At 43.7% G+C, this 27,387-nt stretch overlaps 2 protein-coding genes across 5 annotated transcripts in view; one reads left to right on the plus strand and one right to left on the minus strand.

Moving 5' to 3' along the window:
- MUC6 (mucin 6, oligomeric mucus/gel-forming) overlaps positions 1 to 22,048 on the plus strand; it is a 44,295-nt gene extending 22,247 nt beyond the window's left edge. The window contains exons 22-42 of the mRNA XM_063159541.1: positions 457 to 567; positions 936 to 1,121; positions 1,537 to 1,776; positions 2,207 to 2,363; positions 3,096 to 3,239; positions 3,761 to 3,823; positions 4,660 to 4,707; positions 6,006 to 6,185; positions 8,162 to 8,203; positions 8,427 to 8,660; positions 9,347 to 9,394; positions 10,771 to 11,059; positions 11,129 to 11,214; positions 11,711 to 12,154; positions 13,600 to 14,043; positions 14,537 to 14,983; positions 15,496 to 15,939; positions 16,456 to 16,722; positions 17,883 to 18,227; positions 19,469 to 19,571; positions 21,347 to 22,048. Of these exons, the coding sequence (XP_063015611.1) occupies positions 457 to 567; positions 936 to 1,121; positions 1,537 to 1,776; positions 2,207 to 2,363; positions 3,096 to 3,239; positions 3,761 to 3,823; positions 4,660 to 4,707; positions 6,006 to 6,185; positions 8,162 to 8,203; positions 8,427 to 8,660; positions 9,347 to 9,394; positions 10,771 to 11,059; positions 11,129 to 11,214; positions 11,711 to 12,154; positions 13,600 to 14,043; positions 14,537 to 14,983; positions 15,496 to 15,939; positions 16,456 to 16,722; positions 17,883 to 18,227; positions 19,469 to 19,571; positions 21,347 to 21,524 (4,500 nt within the window). The 3' untranslated portion in view covers positions 21,525 to 22,048. The remainder of the gene's footprint in view (positions 1 to 456; positions 568 to 935; positions 1,122 to 1,536; positions 1,777 to 2,206; positions 2,364 to 3,095; positions 3,240 to 3,760; positions 3,824 to 4,659; positions 4,708 to 6,005; positions 6,186 to 8,161; positions 8,204 to 8,426; positions 8,661 to 9,346; positions 9,395 to 10,770; positions 11,060 to 11,128; positions 11,215 to 11,710; positions 12,155 to 13,599; positions 14,044 to 14,536; positions 14,984 to 15,495; positions 15,940 to 16,455; positions 16,723 to 17,882; positions 18,228 to 19,468; positions 19,572 to 21,346) is intronic.
- Positions 22,049 to 22,815: 767 nt separating this feature from the next.
- Positions 22,816 to 27,387, minus strand: part of AP2A2 (adaptor related protein complex 2 subunit alpha 2) — a 44,179-nt gene continuing 39,607 nt past the window's right edge. For all 4 annotated transcript variants that reach the window (XM_063158697.1, XM_063158695.1, XM_063158694.1 and 1 more), the window contains 2 exons: positions 26,257 to 26,391; positions 22,816 to 25,498 (listed from right to left, as the gene is read on the minus strand). In XM_063158697.1, the coding sequence (XP_063014767.1) occupies positions 25,421 to 25,498; positions 26,257 to 26,391 (213 nt within the window). In that variant the 3' untranslated portion in view covers positions 22,816 to 25,420. The remainder of the gene's footprint in view (positions 25,499 to 26,256; positions 26,392 to 27,387) is intronic.

The following is a 27,387-nucleotide window of genomic DNA, read 5'->3' on the forward strand; positions in this document are numbered from 1 at the left end:
TTCCTTCTGGTTATTGCAGCAGCATCTCAGCACCAAGAAATAGCTGGGTTTAAGAGACTAACAAAAATGTGCTAGGATGCATCAATAAACAATACAGCACTTTGAATCTTTATAACCACTTACTGAGTTTCTATATATTATGTTTATTTCAATGCTTAGAATGAAAATATTTTACTTCTAAAATACCGTAATTTTCATGCAATTATGACCAATTTTATATTTTAAAAAAAATTGTTTAAATAGTCATTGTATTCTGTACCAGATAAATACGTCTTTTAGGGAAGTTACATCAGTTTGACCAGCAAAGCAGAGGTCATTGCCTCGTAAAACAGAATTACTCGTGACATTTTAAGCATCCTGTGTTTTCTTATACTTTAATGTTTTAAGTTGGAAGACTTCAGGCACAGTCTACTGAGCCTTTGTGCTTCTTGTGGTTTGTTTTGGGTATTTTTTTAGGATGGCTGCAGTGTTAATAGACCCATTTCCTCTTTCAAAATTGTTACTGAGAATGTCATCTGTGGGAAATCAGGAGTTACGTGCTCCAGATCCATCAGCATTTACCTTGGGGTAAGCTCTTCTTTCTGCCATTATCCAGCTGAATAGATTTTAAAAACAGGTTTTCTTTATTTATTGGAAGCTTTAGCTGTATCTTAAGAGAAAATTTCACTTACAAGATTTATGTGCTAAACCTAGAGCCTTGGTTTTAGTAGGAAATGCCATAGCTATTTGTTTGGGTTTTTAAAATTCTCATGTTGTGTTTCATTCTCCAAGAATCTTGTCTATGTAGAAGCCAGGAAATTTTTAAGTTTACTCTGCAGTGAATTGCTCAATCAAAAAAGTACTGTTTTCCTGCTGCAGTATCACAGCAGCTGAACTTCAGCAAGGAAAATACTGAAACTTGGTAAGTTGTAACTCCCAAATAAATTTTCTTCCAGAATCTGACAATCATACTGAGAGACGAAACCTTCGCTATCTCTGGGGAAAATCCTGGTATAAAATACAAAGTGAAAAAGAATGCCCTTCACCTGATGTTTGATATCATTATCCCAGGAAAATACAACATGACTCTTATTTGGAATAAGCACATGAACTTCTTCATCAAGATCTCCAGAGAAACACAGGTATTGCAGAATAATTTCCTTAAAGTGTCCCTCCATTCAAATTGAACATTTGATTATGGTTGCCTTGAATCTCTGTGATGGCAAAGATTTTCCAGAACTGCTACCAGCAATTAATTTTAAGCATTATCTCCAAAACAGCAGAGATCTTCACAAGAGGCTAACTTTTAAGGGATTTCTATACTGCATTCAGGAAATTTTTGGGCTAAGTGTTTGTAATTTATGCAATTGCACATTTGAATTTGATCTCTAAATGTGAGAGTTTACAGTTTAGAGGAGAAACCCATGCACAAGTATGTTATGAGAGAGTATTTGTAGATGACATTGACTCCTAAAGCACAGGAAACAGTCAGTGACCAAAAGGAAAGGTGAGAACTGTAACTTACTGAATTGATATTGGTACTTTCATTGAATCTAGGAAACCATCTGTGGTTTGTGTGGTAACTATAATGGCAACATGAAGGATGACTTTGAAACTCGAAGCAAATATGTGGCATCAAACGAGCTGGAATTCGTCAACTCTTGGAAAGAGAATCCCCTCTGTGGGGATGTGTACTTTGTAGTGGACCCCTGTAGCAAGAACCCTTATCGTAAAGCATGGGCAGAGAAGACATGTTCCATCATCAACAGCCATGTTTTTTCTGCCTGTCACAATAAGGTAAGAATTTATTTTCTCTTTTTTTTATTTATAAGCATAATCCGTATTCTTCCAAATGCTCACGCTCTAACAGGTGATTTTCTATTTGGTAAAATGTTTCAGCAAAATACATATAAAAATGCTTATGGCTCACATTTACGTTAATTTTCTTTTTCTTTTTTTTATTTGCACTTCACGAGCCCTTTTGTGAACACAAACACTATGTATGCTATTAACTGATTAGCTAAAACTACAAGAGTGAAAAAAGAATGAAGACTTAAGAATTGGGAATTAGTCAATCTGTTGGTGATGCCTGATATTGATCAATACATTTTCAGGTGGTGAAAACCAGTGAGAAATGTGGATAATGCTGCAGTGGCTACGCATATACACAGAGCATGATAGGCACAAACTGATCTTGGAAAATGAATCCCTTCCTTTTGCCATGCAGGTGAATCGGATGCCCTACTACGAGGCCTGTGTCCGAGACTCCTGTGGGTGTGACATTGGAGGGGACTGCCAGTGCATGTGTGACGCCATCGCAGTCTACGCCATGGCATGCTTGGAAAAAGGCATCTGCATTGACTGGAGGACTCCTGAGTTCTGTCGTGAGTTTCCTTAAGCTCTCCTTAAACAGGTTTAAGAGATTTTTATTATCAGTGTATTCATTTGGCAGCATGGGAAACAGTAATAACTACCTCAAAGTTTGCATTTTGTCCATGGGCAAAGAGTTAACTTCAGTCACCCAGGTTTTGAAATCTGTACTTTACCAAAATATTTTAATTCTTTTTACCATGGAATAATGAGAAAATAATGTGCTCACAGAAAGCAGATTGTTTCTTCTGCTATCATTGTAGAGCAGAAGTGTATAGTGTATAGTGCACTGTGAGTTTGCCAGCAGAGAAAGCATGAAATTGTAAAAAAATATGTTTCATTTGAAATCAATTTCTGTGTGGATGTCAAGGGAATATACACAGCTGTGTTGGCTGGAACGCTGTAAAACAGGAAAATGACATCAAGGTGTTCCAAAACAGCAAATACAAAGGAAAAAAAGAGGATGAACATGCTACAAATCAATGTTAGAGTTGTCATCTTTGATGATTTTTTTCCACATTTCAATATACTGTGTATGAAAAGTTGTGGAAATGTCATCATACTGTACTTGCAAAAAAGAATCTGACTTCTGTGAGTTAAAATACTTACATCAGAAGCTAATCACTGCAGTGAAGGTTTTTTTATTCCAACTGTTAATTGATTTTGTCTTCCTTCTAGTACTTTGGAAGTATCATGTTATTAATTTGAAAAAGAAAAATCTTCTCTCTTGCTTGTCCTTTCTTTAGCTGTCTATTGTGAGTATTACAATTCTCATAAAAGAAAAGGAATTGATGATGCTTTTTCCCATGGCTACGATGATGACAAATGCACCTGGCACTACAGGCCTTGTAACTGTCCAAATCAAAACTACAAATATGTCAATATTGAAGGTAATAATCTCTACTACTGTAAACCAGGAAACAGTAACATAATTGTTTCAGTGCTGTTGTTTGGTTTGTTTTCAGTCATGCCACAGTTCAATAATGATAATCTAATTGATGTTATTTTTGAAGAAGTTTTGCTGATATTTCCCTTACTAGTAGTGTTTTAAATACATAATCAACTCAGTAGATGTACTAAATTTAGCATTATATCAAGCTCAGGCTGTCTGGAAGAGAAATTCTGACTTGCACCAAATCAAAAGAATGCACTCTACTTAGGAAAGAAAATGTGGAGAGAGAAATTAATATTTTTATTAAACAAATGGATAAAGCTGGAGAAAATATACAAATTCCTACATAGACAAAACCTCTTTCTGAGGACAACATTGGAAATACTTACCTGAATAGATGATGTTGAATGTGATACCTTTTTTTAAAAACAGATATATAATATATTCAATTATAAATAGTGTAAATTAAATTCCTTTCTCTGAGAAATGTAAAACAAACTTCTCCTCCCCTTTCTTCAGGCTGTTACAACTGCTCTCATGATGAATACTTTGACCATGAAGAAGAAAGGTGCATGCCATGTGGTAAGCAGCATTTCTTTCTCCACAGTAACTTGAAAACCACACTACAACTTTTGCCCAGACTCAGAGAAGATATTTTTCTAGTATCTCTCCATAAATGAGTGTTCATCTAAACACAACTTCCTTTCAAAATAAACCCATTACTATACCGCTTGTAAAATACAGTATTGGTGTTCTAATCTGTGTGAGTCACAGGCTCAGCAGAGCTGTGAGTCTCAGAGGTGTTCAACACATTTCACAGGAAATAAAGGGAAACGTGTAGCAGAAGAGCAGATTTAGCTACTGGACTCAGTAAATATGTTTCTAGATTATTTTTTTTAATTAGCTTGAGGTTTATTACCATATATCTTATTTCCATGAAAACCTATCTTAATAAATAAGGTTTTGGATAGACTCTAGCTGGACAGTTTGGATTTTCATGCAGATGTAAAAAAAACATTAAGAACAAATGTTTTTTAAGAAAAATTAAGAATAAAATTAAGAAAAATTAAGAACAAAAATCTGTCTTGGATAACCAGGATCTCAGCTAGTGATCTCCCTTACATACAAAACCATGTTCCACTATCCCTGAAAACTGAGGTGACCTTAGCCATAAAAGTCATAACAAAGATAGGAAAAACTTACTAGTGTTCTTTATAATAATGAGATGTATTGATTTCTTTGTAATTAAGTTCTTTGATGTGAATTTGACCACTGAAATATGTAAGATTAAATACTTTCAGGAATAGCTCAGTAATTAGCACAGTTCTTGGAATCCAATTCAATGAGATGTGCTTTATCTGGGATATTTTAATATGTTTTTATTCACAAATATCACCTGTTTTGCCTTTATGTAACAGGACAAGTAAATGTTACCACCACACCCGAACCATCTTCACCTTTACCAGGTTAGTTTACACAGTTGACCAATTGTGTAACTTACACACTGAAATTATGTCCTGATAAGTGTTTATGAAATCAGTAATGTTCTTTTTTGTGTGATATAGCAGCATTATCAGTTTCACATGCATAAGGTGAAATGATGAAAAATGTCCTTGTACCATAATATCCTGGGCAGCATCAAAAGCTGCACAGCCCATAGGGCAAGACTGGGCACTGTGCCCCTCTGCTCTGATGAGAGCCCACCTGGAATGCTCTGTCCAGCTCTGCAGTCTTTAATTCAAGAAAGACAGAGGAGGGCCACAAAAATGACCAGAGGGCTGGAACACCTCTCATGTGAGAAAAGGCTGAGATCTGGGGTTTTTCAGCATGGGGAGGAGAAAGGTCCATGGAGATCTCTTTGTGGCTTTTCAGTACTAGAATGGGGCTTACTAGAAAGATGGAGACAGACTTTTTAAGTAGGGCCTGTTCTGATGGGACAAGGGGTAATGGTTTTAAATCAGAAGAGAGTCAATTCAAACTAGATATAAGGAAGAAATTGTTTGTGACGAGGCTGGTGAAACACTGGAAGATGTTGCCTGGAGACTGTTGAATTCCCTTACCTGGAAGCATTCCATTAAGGCTGGAAAGGCATTTGAGCAACCTGATCTAGTTGTAGACATCTCTGCTCATTGCAGAGGGAATGGATTAGATTATCTTTAATAGTCTAAGCCAACCCAAGGCCTTCTATGACAAAAAGGATCTCTCATAAATTTATGCCAAATCTTACCAGGGACTGGCCATATAACACTTCAGCAATTGAAGAAAGTCTTGATGGAAAGGTGTGACTGACTATACCAAATCCCTGATACAGGATATAGCCTGATACAGGAAAGGAATCTACAGATCTTGATCTTAAGTTTGTTAGAAATTCCATTAATTTCCCTGAAGACAGGTGGTATTGGAAAACTTTATTCTGTGGGTTGTGTGAATAATGAAATTATGGATACTATTTGATAGAGTATTGGAATATTGTTCCATCTCTGCTGATAGGAACTAGGGTTTATGCCAGATTCACTTTAAAGTCAAGAGAAAGGTATTTCCAAGAATACCTCTTTAATGTATTCATTGCACATAATAGCAAAGGAAGCAATGGATAACAGCTCTTCAAGGTTTAATTTAAAAGGTAATGGGTTTTAATAGTAGCTACTGCTAATAGCTATAAAAACACTTGTTTTACTTTAGAAAAATTCCATTAATATATATGTTATCAATAGATTATTGAGGACTATTTCTCATCTTTCAATTTTGATTTTTTTTCTCTTAGTAACAACAGTGCGACCTAAAGTAACAGGAAGCTCTACCGTGAGCACACTTCCAACAGTACCTAGTACTTCTTCTGCAACAACTGTATCACCTGAGACTACAAATCCAACAATAACTGCAAAAATTACAGTTCCAAGAACTTCACCCTCAAAACCTCTTGTCACAATAAAGTCAACTACTGGTAGGTTTTTAGTGTTATTGTCTAAAATAAATTATTATAAGCTTGTTCTAAACCTCTGTACATCATTGAGATGCCATTCCTAGGAATGCATTTCAAATTCACACAACCTCCAAGCATTAGACTCCAAATCGTGAAGCAGGCAGTGCAGGCTTCCAGAAAGGAAGTTTGTAAACCAGAAATGTTCAGAAATGTAGTTTGAAAGTGCATAAAAAGATACAGGACATAGGCATTAGGTTGAAAGTGCAACCAAAAACTGAGTCATCTGAGAAATGAGATAGACAATTAGAAGTTCTATAAGCATTGAGCAAGCCCAGCTCCAGTTGGCTTTATTAGCTCAGCTTCAGCCTCTTTTCCACTGGTTCATTTATGGGGTTCAAGGAGCACCCAATCTATTGGCTCTGAACAATGTAAGCTAGCCCCAAAGCAGAGTCACACAGGTATCAATGTAGCATCTTTGTCTAGGCTTCCAAAGTCCTGTTCTCTGGAGGATGACTCTGCCAGCACAAATTACCTTCTGATTCTGTGGTTTGTGGAGCCTCATTTAGCCTCATACCAACATGCACTTCAGCTAATAAACCACCTTGGACCATGGCTGTCAGGGAAAGCAGAGGTAAAAACAGGTTCCAAAGGAGTCAAAGCACATGAAATCTGACATTGTGACAGATGATTTGTGCACTGAGGCAAGGGGAGGCTATAGTATGATGTTATTTAGCTTTTCAATACAAATTGCATAAAGCTGCAAGTGTAGCTGATTTGAAACATAATAAAAGCCAATGGACAAAGCCCACATGGACTTTAGCCAAAGTGACACAAAGATAACTACTTATATATTAAACAAATCTAATACAGAAAAATATAGAAAATTAGAACAGAGACAGACATGAAACAATTGAAAACAAATGTAACCTCAGAAATATTTAGTAAGCTTATGAGAACATGAATACAACAGTCATACTGAAAATATTGGAAAAATAAAGAATTATCTCTAAAATATTAATATCTTCTTTATAATTTATCTGGTTTTAATTTTTGTATGAATTGGTTACTCACATTATATTTTTACCTTTACCCCAAAAGAACATACAACATCAATTTTTACCGCACCGAACATGACTACAACCATCACTACCCCTTCCATGACTACCTCAGTGAAAAGAACCACGGCCACTACACCAAAGTCTGCTCCCTCATCACCTTCTGCCTCATCAACTGCTGCTTCAACTGAGACAGAACAAGCAGGGGTCACCTCACCACCCTTCAAGACCACCACCAAAAGGGAAACAGCAACCTCCTCAATACATATTCAAACCACAACTCAGAGCCCAACTTTCAGCCAGCCTAAAATAACAACAGCAGGTAAATAGCACTTTCTTACATCTGTCAGGTGAAGCCATCACTCACAAGGCATATGTCAATATACTCCTTATAAAAAAGCCAAGCATTCTTACTAGTGGTCTTAATATTGATAACAGAAAGGAAAGGACATGGACAAGAAGTGTGATTAAAATGGAAATTTATCTTGCCAATGCAGCAAGCATCTGACCTCAAAATAGGATGTTAAAGCTAAAATTTCTCTTCCAACAGTTCCTCCAAATTTAAGACAAAATATCTCTATGCCTCAAAGCAAGTTCTTGAAAACTCACAGACCACAGAATACATATTCCCCCTGCCCCTATATATTTCATAGCAAGAAATACTCCCCCCAAAAATATGAACCTTTTTGAATGTCTGTCACTCGATATACAAACAAGGACAGTGTCCTCTGAGGCTGTTTGACAACATGAATTGCTACACTAGCAACTGACAAGCTGGGACAGTGTGTGGTGGGAAGTCTACTGTAGTGAGAGGGCAGCTGTACACTCTTTTCCAAACCCACATTTCTCCCACAAAGTACTCTTGGGGTGCATATATATTGGTCTTCTTGTGCAAGCAATTCCAGCTGCCAACCATTACTAATATTCATTCTTTCACCACAGAGAGTGAGGGAACGGAAGCAACCACTCTGCACTACCCAGAAGGTGAGTAAAAGGGACTAGAGAGATGTCTTTGGCCTAAGACTCTGCTTCACCTACCTCAGCTTTTCCAGATGATGGTCTTGCCCAGTTTGGAATACTTGGGAGGGGAAACATGTGCATCCAACAAGGCTCTTCTTTCCTCAGGAGCTTTAGAAAAAGGCATGTCAAATTGTCAGAGGCACCCTTCAGACCCACCCTCAATCAACATGTGCTTTTCTCTCTGCAGTTGTCACCCACTTAAGAACAACCTTGACACAGCCTGTGCAGCACCTCATGACACAGACACAGACCACCCCTCCCAAATCCACCAGCAGCACCTCTGTCCCGAGAGAGACCAGCCCTGCCACCAGCCCAGAAGTTCCACTGACAAGGACATTTCCAAGCTCCACCTCTTTGCCCATCACTTCAGCCTCATCTGCTTCTTCCCGCTCCTCAACTCAGCTGGGAACATCATATCCTGGTAAGGCTCTCTCCTGCTCTTCTTGCTGCTCTGCCTCCTTCTTCCAGCTCCCACCCTTCTCTTCTAAGCAGCATGTCCCACAAAGGCTTCACTTTTGGTACTCATTCTCAATTGCCCCTGCTATTGCCACGGGACACCAGCAGGTGCTGGGCCTGACCCACACATGACCCTGACTGTATCCTTCTCCCTGTAACTTCAGGGGTTTGGCTCTGGGGCACAGGCCTCTATTGAGGGTTCAGGCATCCAGGAGTTCCTGCCCTACAGCTACCAGTAAGATCCAAGCTAAAACACCTCTCTTTTTACAGTGCTGCCCTAAGAATGCACAGTGGGGCAGGGGTGAACAAAAGGCAGGGAAACTGGAAACACATTTCCAGTTTACAGCTCAGGACAATTTTGAGTGAGAAGCATAACCCAAGGCATCATCTCCAGCCAAAGGATGCCTAGGCCCTGGAACACCCATAAAAAGTGCCATTCAACAAATATGACCTCGTGGAACAATGTGCAAGAGTCACCATTGGAGGGTGGGCAAGAAAGTGTACAGTCAACTCCAGGCTAAAGTTCTTTCACTTAGACCCACGTGCCAAATTTGTGATCCTGATCCTCCTATGGGGAGATGCTACAACATGCTTTGCCGAGAATCATTCCCAAGACTCAATCATTCTTTTCTCTCACCCCTTTCTTTGTAGCAAGGGAGCCAACCAGAGCTAAGACACCAACTACTAAAGTAGTACCAGGTGAGTGCTCTGGTCATGAAAGAGATAAGAGTCATCCCTGGCCAATGCATCCATATCCCTTCACTAGCCATGGCCCTCCCATTGATCCCTCCCAGAGAAGTTGGCAGCACGCCAGTTTTAAAGTACCAGTAAACAAGTGATACCTCTTCCCCACTCAGCTGCTCGAGGAAGAAGGAGATAACTTGCTAGAGGTCAACCTTCAAAATAGTCAACAGCAAGTACTTATGAAAGAAAAGCAGGACAGGATGGAACGTACTTAGGATAATGGACACCTTTATTAACTGAAAAAAAAACAAACCCGAAATCAACCAGATTTAGTGGGAACCAGGCCTCCTATCCTGGCCCATAACTAAGCACAAAACCTTCAAAACAAGGAGTCAACACCACCCAACTTCCCATAAGCCAGCAACATACCAATGACCTGTGCTTCCCTCCTGGCAGCCTTCACCCATGAACAGTCAACGGTGCCACACATGAGGCCACCTGTGACCACAGAGAAGACCACAGCCACCACCTCCATCAGCAGCACCTCCAGGACCTCTGTCTCCACAGAAGTGCCTCTGGAAACAGCTTCTCCACATCCCAGCTCTCCACCTGCCCCCAGCAGCCCGCTCAGCACCCGGCTGCCATCCACTGCCACCACTTCCACAGCCTCCTCCACAGCAGCTCCCAGCACCAGCCCCAGCCCCACACCTACAACCCTGAGGCCCAGGGCTTCTTCCCCAACAACCAGTGCTGCAAAGGAGTCTCCTGTCACAGAGTCCTCTGCTCCCACCACGGCCAAAACCAGCGCGCTGCCATCACCTGCTTCTTCTCCCTCCTCAACTGTGTCCTCAACATGGCTCAGCTCCTCACAGCCTGGTAAGGTCCTCTCTTACATGTCCTTCTGCTTCTGCGTGCTCTCCCTTTTCTCTTTTTCATTTCCATGAGTGCAGACCACTTGCATATTTTCTTTAAATTTGCTCTCCATTCCAAATTCTTTTTGAATCAGCACCGTGATGTGGTTGTCATTAGGTACTGCCCTGGGGCTCTGGTCACTCCCACACTGGCCACCATGTCATTTCTGAAGTGGGCAAACATTAATCTGCTCCTATTCCTTGGGAGATGTGCACATCCACACAGGGTCCGTTTCCAGAAAGAGGAAGAGGCATCATGCCTGTTGGAAAGCAGCATGTCATTTTCCTGCCTTTTTATGAGAAAAAAAGAGGGCAGCTATAAGGCAGAGCCCTTGGTCCCACCTCCCTCTAGCTGAGAAATGCTCAGTGCAGCATGCTGAAGTTGTTGATGTGGGTGCTCCCAGTCTGGAGCTACAGTGACCACATTTGTCTTCTCATTATGTCCTCATCCACAACTAACCTGTGCTTCCCTCCTGGCAGCCTTCACCCACAAACAGTCAACTGTGCCACACATCGGGCCGCCTGTGACCACAGAGAAGATCACAGCCACCACCTCCATCAGCAGCACCTCCAGGACCTCTCTCTCCACAGGGAGCAACCCACCAAGCAGCACAGAAGGGCCTCTGGAAACAGCCTCTCCACATCCCAGCTCTCCACCTGCCCCCAGCAGCCCGCTCAGCACCCGGCTGCCATCCACTGCCACCACTTCCACAGCCTCCTCCACAGCAGCTCCCAGCACCAGCCCCAGCCCCACACCTACAACCCTGAGGCCCAGGGCTTCTTCCCCAACAACCAGTGCTGCAAAGGAGTCTCCTGTCACAGAGTCCTCTGCTCCCACCACGGCCAAAACCAGTGCACTGCCATCACCTGCTTCTTCTCCCTCCTCAACTGTGTCCTCAGTGTGGCTGAGCTCTGCACAGCCTGGTAGGCACCTGCATGAATTCCATTTTTGATTCTTTCTGTCCAGCCACACAGGCGGCTTGCAGAGTTGTTTTCGTTTTTGCTCGCAAACCCCTGTGTTTCTGCATTGGATCCCTGGCATGGCTCTACTTAGGTAGGGCTCTGGGACACTGGTCTCTCCCATGGAGCCTGAACTACCAGTCTCAGAGGGAACTGTCCTTAAGTTCTCCCTGTTCCCTGAAGGGACACGTGAATCTTCGCACAGAGTCCTCTCCCAGGAATTGGTATTGGGATGTTGCCTGTTAGAAGGCACTCTATCCATTTCCTCCCTTTTAAAGACAGAAACTAGACAGCTTGTAGACAGGGCCCACAATCTAAGTGCTCCCTTTTTCTCAGGGAATACTCAGTGCAGCACAGCCCTGCTGTTTTTGTTCATATCCTAAACCTGAGGCCTCTGGCCACCTCCATTTCAACTTTTGCTGCCCTCATCCTCAAAAGCTCTCTCCTTTACTTCCAGCAGCCTTCACCCACAAACAGTCAACTGTGCCACACATCGGGCCACCTGTGACCACAGAGAAGATCACAGCCACCACCTCCATCAGCAGCACCTCCAAAACCTCTTTCTCCACCGGGAGCAACCCACCAAGCAGCACAGAAGAGCCTCTGGAAACAGCCTCTCCACATCCCAGCTCTCCACCTGCCCCCAGCAGCCCGCTCAGCACCCGGCTGCCATCCACTGCCACCACTTCCACAGCCTCCTCCACAGCAGCTCCCAGCACCAGCCCCAGCCCCACACCTACAACCCTGAGGCCCAGGGCTTCTTCCCCAACAACCAGTGCTGCAAAGGAGTCTCCTGTCACAGAGTCCTCTGCTCCCACCACGGCCAAAACCAGCGCGCTGCCATCACCTGCTTCTTCTCCCTCCTCAACTGTGTCCTCAACATGGCTCAGCTCCACACAGCCCGGTAAGGCTCCCTCCTATCCATCATGGTGATTCCCCCCTCCCGCTTTTCCCCTCATCCTTTCCAGCCACACAGGTTGCTTGCAAAATTGTTTTATTTTTTGCTCCCCATACCCCCTTTATCTGATTTGAAACACTAGTATCATCTTACTTGGTTATGGATCTGGGGCACTTCTCTCTGCCATGGAGCCTCCCTCTCCTAAAGTTGAGTGTCTTTACGCTATCCTTGTTATTAAATGTAGACTTGCATATCCAGACAGGGTGCCCTTCTAAGAAAAAGTACTGGGATCTTGCCGGTTGGAAGGCACTATATCCATTTCCTCCCTTTTGAGGACAGAAGCCAGACAGTGGCTTGTGCACAAGACTCACAATCCCAGTGTTCCTTTTTTCCCCAGAAACACTCCCTACAGCATTGGCATTCCATTTTAAATTCTATCCACAATCTGAGTCCTCTGAGCACCTCCATTTCCTACTCTTGTTGTCATGTGCAATTGACCTGTTTTCGTCCTGGCAGCCTTCACTCTTGAACAGTCAACTGTGCCACACATTGGGCCACCTGTGACCACAGAGAAGACCACAGCCACCACCTCCATCAGCAGCACCTCCAGAACCTCTGTCTCCACAGAAGTGCCTCTGGAAACAGCTTCTCCACATCCCAGCTCTCCACCTGCCCCCAGCAGCCCGCTCAGCACCCGGCTGCCATCCACTGCCACCACTTCCACAGCCTCCTCCACAGCAGCTCCCAGCACCAGCCCCAGCCCCACACCTACAACCCTGAGGCCCAGGGCTTCTTCCCCAACAACCAGTGCTGCAAAGGAGTCTCCTGTCACAGAGTCCTCTGCTCCCACCACGGCCAAAACCAGCGCGCTGCCATCACCTGCTTCTTCTCCCTCCTCAACTGTGTCCTCAACATGGCTCAGCTCCTCACAGCCTGGTAAGGTCCTCTCTTACGTGTCCTTCTGCTTCTGCGTGCTCTCCCTTTTCTCTTTTTCATTTCCATGAGTGCAGACCACTTGCAAATTTTCTTTAAATTTGCTCTCCATTCCAAATTCTTTTTGAATCAGCACCATGATGTGGTTGTCATTAGGTACTGCCCTGGGGCTCTGGTCACTCCCACACTGGCCACCATGTCATTTCTGAAGTGGGCAAACATTAATCTGCTCCTGTTCCTTGGGAGACGTGCACATCCACACAGGGTCCACTTCCAGAAAGAGGAAGAGGCATCATGCCTGTTGGAAAGCAGCATGTCATTTTCCTGCCTTTTTATGAGAAAAAAAGAGGGCAGCTATAAGGCAGAGCCCTTGGTCCCACCTCCCTCTAGCTGAGAAATGCTCAGTGCAGCATGCTGAAGTTGTTGATGTTGGTGCTCCCAGTCTGGAGCTACAGTGACCACATTTGTCTTCTCATTATGTCCTCATCCACAACTAACCTGTGCTTCCCTCCTGGCAGCCTTCACCCACAAACAGTCAACTGTGCCACACATTGGGCCGCCTGTGACCACAGAGAAGATCACAGCCACCACCTCCATCAGCAGCACCTCCAGGACCTCTCTCTCCACAGGGAGCAACCCACCAAGCAGCACAGAAGTGCCTCTGGAAACAGTGTCTCCACATCCCAGCTCTCCACCTGCCCCCAGCAGCCCGCTCAGCACCCGGCTGCCATCCACTGCCACCACTTCCACAGCCTCCTCCACAGCAGCTCCCAGCACCAGCCCCAGCCCCACACCTACAACCCTGAGGCCCAGGGCTTCTTCCCCAACAACCAGTGCTGCAAAGGAGTCTCCTGTCACAGAGTCCGCTGCTCCCACCACGGCCAAAACCAGTGCACTGCCATCACCTGCTTCTTCTCCCTCCTCAACTGTGTCCTCAGTGTGGCTGAGCTCTGCACAGCCTGGTAGGCCCCTGCATGAATTCCATTTTTGATTCTTTCTGTCCAGCCACACAGGCGGCTTGCAGAGTTGTTTTCGTTTTTGCTCGCAAACCCCTGTGTTTCTGCATTGGATCCCTGGCATGGCTCTACTTAGGTAGGGCTCTGGGACACTGGTCTCTCCCATGGAGCCTGAACTACCAGTCTCAGAGGGAACTGTCCTTAAGTTCTCCCTGTTCCCTGAAGGGACACGTGAATCTTCGCACAGAGTCCTCTCCCAGGAATTGGTATTGGGATGTTGCCTGTTAGAAGGCACTCTATCCATTTCCTCCCTTTTAAAGACAGAAACTAGACAGCTTGTAGACAGGGCCCACAATCTAAGTGCTCCCTTTTTCTCAGGGAATACTCAGTGCAGCACAGCCCTGCTGTTTTTGTTCATATCCTGAATATGAGGCCTCTGGCCACCTCCATTTCAACTTTTGCTGCCCTCATCCTCAAAAGCTCTCTCCTTTACTTCCAGCAGCCTTCACCCACAAACAGTCAACTGTGCCACACATCGGGCCACCTGTGACCACAGAGAAGATCACAGCCACCACCTCCATCAGCAGCACCTCCAAAACCTCTTTCTCCACCGGGAGCAACCCACCAAGCAGCACAGAAGAGCCTCTGGAAACAGCCTCTCCACATCCCAGCTCTCCACCTGCCCCCAGCAGCCCGCTCAGCACCCGGCTGCCATCCACTGCCACCACTTCCACAGCCTCCTCCACAGCAGCTCCCAGCACCAGCCCCAGCCCCACACCTACAACCCTGAGGCCCAGGGCTTCTTCCCCAACAACCAGTGCTGCAAAGGAGTCTCCTGTCACAGAGTCCTCTGCTCCCACCACGGCCAAAACCAGCGCGCTGCCATCACCTGCTTCTTCTCCCTCCTCAACTGTGTCCTCAACATGGCTCAGCTCCTCACAGCCTGGTAAGGCTCCCTCCTATCCATCCTGGTGCTTCCTGCTGCCCTCCCTTTTCATCTCTTCATTTCCATCAGAGCAGGTTGCTTGCAAGGTTGTTTTATTTTTTGTTCTCCTTTCACTTTTTTTTTTTTTGCATCAGCATGGTGGAATGAACATTCTCTTCATTATGGCCCTAGAAAAGGTGACGCCCATGTAGCCTGGCCTGCCTGTCTAGGAGGGGCAGTCCTTACACAGTTCCTGTTCCTTGGAAAGACATCAACATTCAAAAAAGCCATCTTCGAGGAAGAGAGATCTTGCCCCTAGGAGAGCACCCTTTCCATTTTGTCCCATTCATGAGGGATGTAAGGAGCAGCTTTTAGACAGGACACAGCTCTAGTCCTCCCTCAAACTTGGGAATAGACACTGCAGTACAGGAGATCTGGCTATCCTTTTGGTCACAGTCTGAAGCTTCAACCAACCATCTTTGCTTTCCCCTTCTGCCCTCTTCCACAACTAACCTGTGCTTCCCTCCTGGCAGCCTTCACCCACAAACAGTCAACTGTGCCACACATTGGGCCGCCTGTGACCACAGAGAAGATCACAGCCACCACCTCCATCAGCAGCACCTCTAGGACCTCTGTCTCCACAGAAGCCAGCCCACCAAGCAGCACAGAAGAGCCTCTGGAAACAGCCTCTCCACATCCCAGCTCTCCACCTGCCCCCAGCAGCCCGCTCAGCACCCGGCTGCCATCCACTGCCACCACTTCCACAGCCTCCTCCACAGCAGCTCCCAGCACCAGCCCCAGCCCCACACCTACAACCCTGAGGCCCAGGGCTTCTTCCCCAACAACCAGTGCTGCAAAGGAGTCTCCTGTCACAGAGTCCTCTGCTCCCACCACGGCCAAAACCAGCGCGCTGCCATCACCTGCTTCTTCTCCCTCCTCAACTGTGTCCTCAACATGGCTCAGCTCCTCACAGCCTGGTGAGGCTCCCTCCTATCAATCCTGCTATTTCCTCCCGCTCTCCCATTTCCCTTCTTAGTTTCCAGTTGCAAAGGCTGCTTGCAGAGTTGTTTTAATTTTTGGTTACCATTCCCCCTTCTCCCTGCATTGGAGCACTGGCATGGCTCTACTTAGGTAGGGCTCTGGGACATTTGTCTCTCCTATGGAGCCTGAACTGCCAGTCTCACAAGAGACTCTGTTTAAGCTCTCCCTGTACCCTGAAGAGACAAACGCATATCCAGACAGATTACTCTCTCAGGAATTGGTAGTGGGCTGTTGCCTGTTAGAAGGCAGTCTATCCATTTCCTCCCTTTTTAAAACAGAAACCATTCAACTTGTAGAAGGGCCCACAATCTCAGTGCTCCTTTTTTCTCAGGGAATACTCAGTGCAGCACAGCCCTGCTGTTTTTGTTCATATCCTGAATATGAGGCCTCTGGCCACCTCCATTTCAACTTTTGCTGCCCTCATCCTCAAAAGCTCTCTCCTTTACTTCCAGCAGCCTTCACCCACAAACAGTCAACTGTGCCACACATCGGGCCACCTGTGACCACAGAGAAGATCACAGCCACCACCTCCATCAGCAGCACCTCCAAAACCTCTTTCTCCACCGGGAGCAACCCACCAAGCAGCACAGAAGAGCCTCTGGAAACAGCCTCTCCACATCCCAGCTCTCCACCTGCCCCCAGCAGCCCGCTCAGCACCCGGCTGCCATCCACTGCCACCACTTCCACAGCCTCCTCCACAGCAGCTCCCAGCACCAGCCCCAGCCCCACACCTACAACCCTGAGGCCCAGGGCTTCTTCTCCAACAACCAGTGCTGCAAAGGAGTCTCCTGTCACAGAGTCCTCTGCTCCCACCACGGCCAAAACCAGCCTGCTGCCATCACCTGCTTCTTCTCCCTCCTCAACTGTGTCCTCAACATGGCTCAGCTCCACACAGCCCAGTAAGGCTCCTTCCTAGCCATCCTTTCCCTTCTTGCTCTTTCCAGCTCTCATTTTTTCTGTCACTCAACTGATCCTCCCTACCTCCACTGTTTCTTTCAAAAACCACATTCCAGTTCTGCATTTTGTGCGGCTGCTTGCCCCTCTCTTACTTTGCAATTGACCTGTTTGGTTTCCCATTGTATTTCTTGGCTTGTGCACTGTCTCTGCTTGGGATAGAGCTCATTATTGTTCCCAGCAGGTTTCCTGGTTCTGCGTTTTAGATGTGAGTCCCAGCCGGTGTTGATGGCACACAAGTGCTTTGCTGATTGATCCGGAGTGCCAGCTCCACCCCTGGGCCTCCTCTGTTTGTCTTTCTGCCAGCCAGGGAGTGTGCATGGGGTGGTCAGGAGTCCATCAGGGACACAGCCTGCATAGCTGGCCCAAACCAGAGTCCAAGGAGACACTGCATGCCACAGAATATCATGCTGAGCTCTACAGTGGGAGAATAGGGCAGTTACTGCCAGGTAGTCATTGCTTGGAGACTGGATATTGGCAAGTGGTGCAATGTGGTGAGTGACTGCCTTTGCATCTCCACAGGTGGATCCTCATTTAGGTTTTAATTTCTTTATTTCTGAAATCTGTCTCTCTCTGGATATGTGCATGTGTTCCTGCTTTGGCTTTTCTGATTCTTTCCTCATGTCTGAGCAAGGGGAGTGAAGCGTCCAGGTGGGCATTCTCAATTTTACCTGTGCCTTCCTCCTGGCAGCCTTCACCCATGAACAGTCAACTGTGCCGCACATTGGGCCACCTGTGACCACGCACCAGACCACGGCCACCACCTCCATCAGCAGCACCTCCAGAACCTCTGTCTCCACAGAAGTGCCTCTGGAAACCTCTGCAAATCCCAGCTCTCTGCCTTCCCCCAGCAGCCCACTCAGCACCCGGCTGCCATCCACTGCCACGTCTCCATTCTCTTCTGCTTTGGCCTCAACCATCAGTACAACATCTGTGCCTACTTCCCTGACTACTTCCACATTTAGATCTGCTGAGAGCACTACACATCCTTACTTCCAAAACACCACATTGACTCCACATGGCAAAACATCTTCATTCGCTGTCCCTACCAGTATCTCTGCCCAGTCTAGGCCAGCGTTGATCCCAACTGTTTTGTCTACAACTATTACCTTTGCTCCCCATGTTATCACAACGGCTTCTACAGAGTCAGTTGAACAGAGTTCCCTGCGAACAACAACACTGACCACTGCCCGCACGACATCATCTCCTCCTCTCACCTCTGGACTTTCAACATCCCTGTCCTCTGTTGTGCCATCAACAGTGCCACACGGTAATGTATCTCTGTCTCATTTCCTCTATCATGGATTTGCTTTGAATGCCTTTGTTTTGATGAGCGTATGAATTTTCTTTATGTATCCTTTGGCTATGATCATGTTTGTATCCACTGGCTCTTCTTTTTTGTCCTTTCTGCAGTTACTTTTCTAAAGCTATTGTCTGACGTCTTAGATTTCATACAGGTTCCCTACTATTCAATATTTTAAACATTAAGAAGTGTCAGTTAAAGAGTCTAACAGGATGCACTTCAGGAGAGCCACAGTACCTTCACTCTGTCATCTTAAAAAGCATTGTAAGAAACTTATTGGAACAGGTTATCCCCTCATTACCCTGCAGCCTTCCCGTTAGCTCTCACACGCTTGGGCACATAGATACAGCATCTTAACTACTAACTGGGCAGTAGACTATCTTATTTTCCAATTTAAAAAATCCCAAAGTCATACTACATCAGTAACTGAGCTTCCCCTGCAATAATGTTCAATAATCTATAACCTTTCTCTCAGCAGAGGACCTAACTGTGCGTAAAAGATTATTGTGCAGGATCAGGTGTGAGCAGTGTATGAATTGCCTTCACAGTTTTCAACATCTTTGTCTCCTTAATATAAACTTCATACACTATCTTTGAACTCCTTGCAAAACTTGTGTTTTCAGTCAGCTTTCTGCTTCATAAAGTGCTTAGTGTGGTGCTTCAAGGCAGAGGAAAATACACACTGACACACAGATTGTTACCTAACATGTAGCATGACACATTCTCCCTAGCAAGGCAAGTTGTGAACTTCTGGCTACCTATAAATATATCCTTAAAATGAGTAAATTAAGCAATTTTCAAATAAGTAAAGTCTGTGAACCAGAAATAATTCTACCAGAATAAGCCAACTGGTTGTTCTCTTTGCATCTTTGTGTTCTCAGCATAGGATTAGTTCTTCCATGCTGGACTGAATGTGTACTATATTCTTAACTGGATTTTTTTGCTTATTTGTAATTCCAACAACTTCTGTTTTCTTAAAATTTATTCTTTTCTTTTGCTGTCCTCCAGGGTAAGCCCCTTCTGCAACTTTAGTGCCCAGTTTAAAACCTTCTCTTGCTGTGTAACTCACTTATGACTTGTTAATTATCTCATGCAATAAGAATGGTTTTCCAGGAAACCAAATATGGAGGCTTTGGGCATCTAACAAAGGACACTCAAGAAGACCAAGATGAATTATAGCAGAAATTTTTTCTTTTTACATTTGACAGAGCATTGTAGAGAAGTTGAATATGAAGAAGAAATAACTTACAAAGGCTGTTCCACAAATGTCACTTTGAGCCGTTGTGAAGGATCATGTTCCTCTTCAACAAAGTAAGGATAACTGAGGCTGTACAGTACTAAAGTTGTTTTCCTTATTTGGCCATCTCTAAGTAGGGAAATTCATGAACAACTGTGCCTTTATAATTCAGGGAGGAAAATGTGGTTAGCATCCACCCAGCAGTGTACAATGTTGCTGTATAAACTGGTTAATAGCAACAATAAGGTCATTAATTACACAGGGATTTACATCTAATCAAGGAAGGTCATCTCACTTCCTTAAGTTTTTGTTGTTTTGCTTTTAAAAAAAAGACAGACATCAATATTCCAGGTTTGGAGGGCTATTTTGTTGTTTTTGATGGTTGGAGGTTTTGTTTTGTTTGTTTTTTAAAGACTGAAAAAGTGGTTTCGACTATAAATACCTATTTCAAATAGCTAAGATAGTAAAATAGGAAATTTCATCTAAGGTAACTAATGCCACTTCAGTTGTCTCATAACATGCTCCTAGTAGTGTAATTCAGGTATATTTTATAATTACAAGGGCACTATCTGAGCCTGTGCAGTTCTGCTCCCCATTAGGAGAATTTGACAGGAAACCAAGGCTTCAATACAAGTAAACAGTGCAGCAGTATTAGAGTTCAGTTACTGGGGGGGAAGAAGTTACATTCCCAACAATCCAAGCCAATACAATGTTCAAGAATGGAAAACAATGAAGGGCTCTGCTTTTGCAGGACTAATTCAGGAACTAGTTTAAATTAATCCTTATGCTAAAAATTGTCCCCTTCAAAGCACATTCAAGCATGCCCCAGCATTTTGAAAACTGAGCGACTGACCTTGTATGCTGAGTTGACAAAAGGGACGCGAAACCTGAAGGAAGACTTTTAGAGTTAAGGTTTGTCTCAATTGCTGAGAAAGTTGTGTTAAAACCCAGTTTTAACTGAAACCAAGAAAACTTTTCTCCGCTTCAAAAGAGGATTTTCAAAAAGAATTTTTTCCCTTAACTCTCTTTTCCCCATACCTGAGTTCTGGCCTGTTATCGGTACAGTTTCCCACTGACAAAGAGAAAGGCAGAACCAAGGCCAGCAGGAGGCTGAACATGGTCAGGAATCAACAGCCTGAGAACTGCAGTACTATAAGGACAGACTCAAATCCTTACCTGCCTATTCAAGCTCTCATTTCACCTACCTGTGCTGTGAATTCAGCAATTAAGTGCAAGTCTTCTACCTTATTAGCTCACCTCAAACCCAGAACTGGCATCATACAGCCACGACCTCAGATTCCAGCACTAACTGTGCAGTGGGAGAAAGGGGTTTTCCTTGCTCTGTGAACTGCAAAAGGAACACACACAATTCAGCATCTGCAAAAGAGACCTTCTGTAAACTCTTAAGTAGTCCAGTGCACAGCTTTAACAAATTTAATCCCTAGGTACTTTACAAATATTCAGAAGGCCAAAAAGAGACCAGGGGAATCAAATTCTATTAGTTTTCCAGTGAGGCCTGAGGCCTAACAGATGATGAGATCAGAGAATCACAGACTAGCCTGAGCTGGAAAGGACCCACAAGGATCATCAAGTTCATCCTGTTCTAAAATGGAAGGCAGCAGCTGAGTACACCAGAGTTTCTGCCTCATGAGAACTTAAAATGGAATAATTTCCCACATTATTTGTAGTCCTGCAGGTGACAGAAGCATTCAACTGAGGGCTGTGCTCTTTCCTCTAAACATCTCACCATAGGAAAGAAAGAAGTTCATTGAAAGAAGTTCACTTGAAAAGCTGTGAGCCTAAAATGCTGTAAACAAATGCCAACTGATTATCCCTCCCTTCCACACAGGCTGGATGTTGAGAAGATGATGGTCATCACAACATGTGGCTGCTGTAGGCCACTTGAACTTCTTAAGAAGCAATTCCAACTGCCATGCCAAGACCCAGATAACCCTGGAAGAAGGCTCACCACAGAAATAATTGCATTTAGTGGCTGTGTGTGCGACTTTGACAGTTGCACACACTAGCCAGACCTGATGGCTGCAGATACCATTTTTTGTAATTAAACCCTGATCACAAGTTAATCCTTCCACAGCTCATTGCTGGGTTCTCTTGTACTGATTACACAGGACAGCCTTGCTGTCACACTGCCTGAGCAGCTGCCTGGACTACCAATGGAGTCACCAGATAAATTATTCCTGATCAGGAGCAGGGTGGGGTGCACAGGAGGAAATAAAGAACAGGCACAGAAATAAAGAACAAGCTGAGGGTGGGGAGCAGGAGGGAAGACAAGAAACTGTTTGGCCTTGCTCAGGGGTGATTTATTCAACCAGAGGCTAAAACCTGGCCCATGCACTGGGCAGTATCAGGAATTTAATGTTCAAATAAAGTAGAAGGAATTGAATTTGCTAACTTCTTTCTCCTTATTTGACCAAATATTTAAACTGAAAAATAGTCTATTAGGTTCACTACAGTCAACTTGACCCTGTGGAAGAGCACATTACTTGAGTGGGAGAAGGGAAGTGACCTGTTCCCTGCCTTTGAAAGTGGACACAGCATGTGTGTCATCATCCACAGATGACAGGGTTGGAAAGCAAGGTGCTACACGACCCAAAGGTGAATGGTGAGGTTTCCACAAGCACCCTTAGTATGGTGGGACATTTCTAGAAAGGTAACTAACACACACATGGAGCAGCTTTGGGATGAAGCTGAAGGCATTCCTCGGCAAGAAATCAAAGCCCACACGCATCTAACAGAATACAAGTGGTTCACTCACAAGCAATTTCTACTTGCTGGGACTCCAGACAAACTTTACTTTGTTGCAGGTCATTTACGAAAAAGCTGTATGATTGCAGAAAAGCTCAGAGTGCCCTTTTTTCCCTTTCAGCAAATATAAGAAAAGAACCTGAAGCATACATTCAAAGCTTATAAGGTTAATTTAGCAGTTCAGATTACTCTTCTTCTACAGTGCCATCAACCCTGCATCCAATACAGCTGTGTGCTGCTTAGCCTGAACCCCACTATTAAAGCAGTTTACTGCAGCAAGCACTGCTCATGTACTTACTGCTGTTAAACACTCTAGGGAGAAAGATTTTACACCTGGGGCTTTTTAAAAATAGAGTATTTATAATTTGTAACCAAACGAGAGCAAAATCAAACTCACTTACTGGGGGAGCAGAAATCCATAGACCAGGTAGGACTCCAGTGAACAAACCCACCAGTGTTTCTCAGAGAAGAATCACAGCAATTGTGTTCCACAACAACCGTTCCACAAGAATATTTTTTACGCCTTCATGCCCCCAGACAAAAAAAGGACAGTTTCATCACTGGTCTAATCATTTATTTAATCTTAATATGTTCTTCTGATGAATATAGTCTAATATATAGTCTTCTATATGAAAATTCTCCACTTAATTTGACAGAACTTTGTTTTATACAAATAAGACAATCACCATAAATGTTACATACTGGAGTGTAGGTCAAGAATGAACATATGCTACCTGTTTTGCTATTCAGTTATTTTCACATGTCAATGCCTGAAAATACTGCACTTAAAAACAATAACACTGTTTACTGCAGAAATTACTTTGTCTGCTTGACAGGATACATCACTGGTAAGTTAACCATCATTCACAAAAAAAAATAAAATCAAGTATTTGTCTTTAATTTGTTCACTTTTCTGCTCATGGCTTCATTGAGCTGACACTGAATACAAAGAGTGAACAGTCATAAGCTTAACACAGTCACCACTGAAAAGACACTTTCCCTTACCCCCCCTCCTTCCCACACTTTAATGCACATTTTAGCACAGCTTGAACCAAAGCAAAGTGAAATAAAGTAGTGCAGTGTCTCAAGGTGTCCTTTAATGAGGGCACAGAACATTTTTCAGGGGGACAGATTTACAACAGGATTTGGAAAATACAAAAGAGAACCTCCTCCTCTGTCTTTGCTAAGACTCCCTTTAGTTCAGCACATCAGATTTTAACAGAGTAGCCAAGAGCATGGTTAACATAACAGAACTAATAATGAGACACAGAACATTGTGAAGCCAAAACAAAAGGTATTCCATCAGTATTTGCCAACTGCCCAGCCTGACCGCAGGAACCACTCACCAAGATTTTCAATGACAATATTTATGATTTAAGAGTCTTAAGCAAGAAGAATGTGAAAGGCCTTAAAGGGGCCAGTTGTTCCAGAGAACTTTTGCAGAAAGACCAGGCCTTTAGCCTAGTTTTCAGCCATAATATCCAGTTACCAGCAATTTCTGGAAAAACAAAACACATCCCCCAAAATCCACACATCACAGCCAAACCTTTGTTCCTCATTTTTCTCTTTCACTCAAGTACGATCAGGAGCCTTCAGCCAAACCAAGTGATAATCTCCCAGTTACATCATTTAAACTCAAAGCACTGAAGACAAAAAGCAAGGCACACTCAATCATGGAGAATCCTGTCCCCTGCTGAGCATGGGCAGCATGACAGCAGCCCCATTTAAATGTATTTTCAGTGTCACCACCATGACTCAACACCTTCATTTCCTGGGCACGTTTGCCTGTATGTGTTCTGACACAGCAGTCCCAGGCTTCCTTTCAGTGACCATGAGGAAATCTTGACCTGAGGTTCCCTTCTCCTGTCAGCAGGAGCTGATTTTGTTCACCATGATCTGTAGCTCTTGCTGACACCAGCCCAGGGTTTCTAAGTGGGCCACCTCACCTGCTTTGGTTTAGCAGCTTCTGTTGCACCTCAAGGCTTGAGGAGCGTGAGCCAAAGTTTCTGTCCACTGACTTCTGCAGAGAGGCTGCAAAGAGTTTGATGTGAAACAAGGTACAAAGACTTCAGCTGTAAAAGCCTCTAGAAAAGCTGAACACTTCTGGGTTTTCTACTTTCAGTTTCAACAGAAGTTTTCTATACCATGTTGGACATTTTTACCACTGACAGAAAGGAAACTGCTTAGGTATCAGTTATTCAGCTCTTGAGTCTGAACATTAATGAACACTGGGGAAAAGATATTGATTAAAATTACATTTTCACCTAAGAGTGCATGCCTTACAAGCCCTTCAAGGGCCCATTTCTTCCCATTTCTTTTATACAACACTAGTTTCTGCAGTTAATTGTATCACATCATTAGGACTATTACTTGTCAAGTCTGATGGCAAACAGAAAAAACATAGAACAGAATATTTAACTTCACTGAGAAACAACGAACAAGTATACACTCATTCACCCCCTACCAGAGAAGCTCACCTCATGAATGGAGATAAGCAGGAGGATTAAGAATAGCTTCTGTGTTCAATCCAAAGATCAGAAAACATTAGGATGTAAAATATTACAAGATTAACACCTTTAAGACTCTGGTCCTGTGGCATTTTTCAAATTCAAAGACTGGTGACTCAACATAAATGTTCACTTTAATCAGATTCAAACACATCTTCAAATCTGCCCTTCCATCCAGTAGACAACTTGTGGCAATGTTCAACTTTACAAAGTTTTGACTCTACATTAGCAAGGGAATTAACCTTCCTGAGCAGCAGTACACTGTTTTCTTTCAGCTCAGAGCAGAGGAAATATCTCTTAAAGGTACTGAAGCAGAAGGTTTTTGAGCTATTTTCAGCTGAAATCCTTGATTGCCACAACGAAAACCATTTCCCTTCAACAAATTTAAAAGCCTGACCCCTGCAAAAAAAGGAGCAAAAGACAGCCCTACCACCCTTTATGTAACACACTAAAAGCCATTTTTAATGGAAAAGTCACTTCCCTGTACTGTACATTTTATAGTCTTAATTTCAAACAAGGGTCAAGTCCTATTAAGGCAGGGAGCTGGTATTGGTTAACATTGCAGTACTCAGACAGTGATGTACAAGACATTTATTTGCAGTATGATGACAGTGATATAAGTGGAAAAACCAAAACTGACATGGTTAATATTAAAACTGTTCTGACAGCAATTCACATAATCTCTGAGATACAGCTTCTTTACTTGTTCGTAGTGTGAGCCTATACATCTGAAAAAGAACATAAAATACTATTTAAACAGTTTGGCATCAAAGGAATGCACAGTCAACAGTGAAAACTAACAGTTACCTCTTACTTGCTTTGTAAGCTTTGTTAAGAAAAAAGGTCTCAAAACACTCAGAGGCAGCAAGCCACTGAGCATCACAGCGTTTTCAAACCACTGGCTGAACCAACCCTATCTTCAAACCCTTGTTGAGAATTACTGTTACTCAAGTATTTTTGGGTTTTAACAGAAAGGTGTTGTCCAGAATATCTGTTAAAGAGGAGCAAATGCTGTGGAAAAGTCTAAAGACCCTGTACAACCACTTCTTCGGGGAACAGAACACACAACCACCCAAAACCTATTTTTAATCCTAAGTTAATTTTGGTAACACCTCTGTCAAAAAAGCTTTAGTAAAAATACTCTTAATATTGTATTCACTTGCTTATACTTTCATCTTTTAGCCTATTACTCTTTTAATCATTTAAAGTAGCAAAAGGAAGCATACTTAATGTGATTGAAAGTGCACAAGACAGTCTGGAATATTGTAACCATCTCTTCCAAGAGGAAAAGAGAATTGCTCTGAAGAAGCAGCTTACCCAGTTGGGCCAGGACCAGCTGCTACAATTTAATTTCTTGTTGGAGTCTGCAGTCATAAGCAGCTATTGCAATAGTGATTTTTAAATACCTTAAAGGAGTTTCAGATACACAGAAGTATTTAGTTCAAATGAGAACTTTTATCTAAGCTGGAGACAGTTACACAGATACCTGTGCCTGGAGGTTGGGTTCAAGGCGCAGCAAGCATCCAATCTGAGTGGTTTTTGTGTGTATGATACCAGCACCAACAAAGTTAGCAGGATTGGGATCTACCTCCTCAAGCAGGGCTGATCCAAATCCAATTATCTGTGAAAGAAACCAAGAAGATTTAGATGGGGGGAGAGGAAGACACAAATACCAAGTATACTCAAATCGTCACCATCAAACAGCAAAACAAGGAGGAAATTAATTTTTAAGTCTTCAAGACTACTTCATTATTCCAATTTTTTAAAGCTGACCCTGATAAATGAGCTATTCTGTAAATAAGGCTCTTTTAGAAAGCAACTGAGAAGCAAGTTAAGATTTAACATCATACAGCCACTCCTGTACAAAGTCACTGTTGCTGTTACACATTCCTGTTACAGTCACTTCTGTTTTGCCTAACACAGCCAAAAAGTCACTTCCTTTTCCAACCAGTACCTCAAGTATAAATTAAGGCTTGAATTATCTTCCAGTTCAGTTTTAAGCAGTGAATTGGTGCTTTTTTAAACAGCTTCAAGTCTCCAGCTGCCACTGCAGACTGCATCCAATTCAAACCACAGCTAGAAGCTGTCCATTCAACTCAGCACTGCCATGACCTATCACATAGCATGGACTTACTTTGACGGGATGATCCAACTGCCATATAAACAAAAATGCATAAAGTTAGCTTATACCATGTGCTAATTTGGCTGGGATAGAGTTAATTTTCTTCCTAGCAGGTGGCATGGGGCTGTGTTTTAGATTTCTGCTCAAGAGAGTTGATAACACAGGGATGCTTCAGTTACCACTGAGTGGGGGTTACACAGAGCCAAGGTCTTTTCTGCTCCTCAGCCCACGAGTGAGGAAGCTGGGATGCACAAGGAGCTGGGACAAGACACAGCCAGGACAGCTGAACAATGGGATATCCCATACTGTAAGATGTCCTGGCACAGCATATAAGGCTGAGAAAGGAAAGGAAGATGTTCAGAGTGGTGTTGTTTTGCCTTCCCAAGTAACTGTTAAACCCAATGGAGACCTGCTGCCTTGGGGATGGCCAAACACCTCCCTGCCAATGGGAAGCACTGAATTAATTCTTTGCTTTGCCTGTGTGCATGGCTTTTC

This window comes from Melospiza melodia, chromosome 6, assembly GCF_035770615.1.
Source record: "Melospiza melodia melodia isolate bMelMel2 chromosome 6, bMelMel2.pri, whole genome shotgun sequence".
NCBI lineage: Eukaryota > Metazoa > Chordata > Aves > Passeriformes > Passerellidae > Melospiza > Melospiza melodia.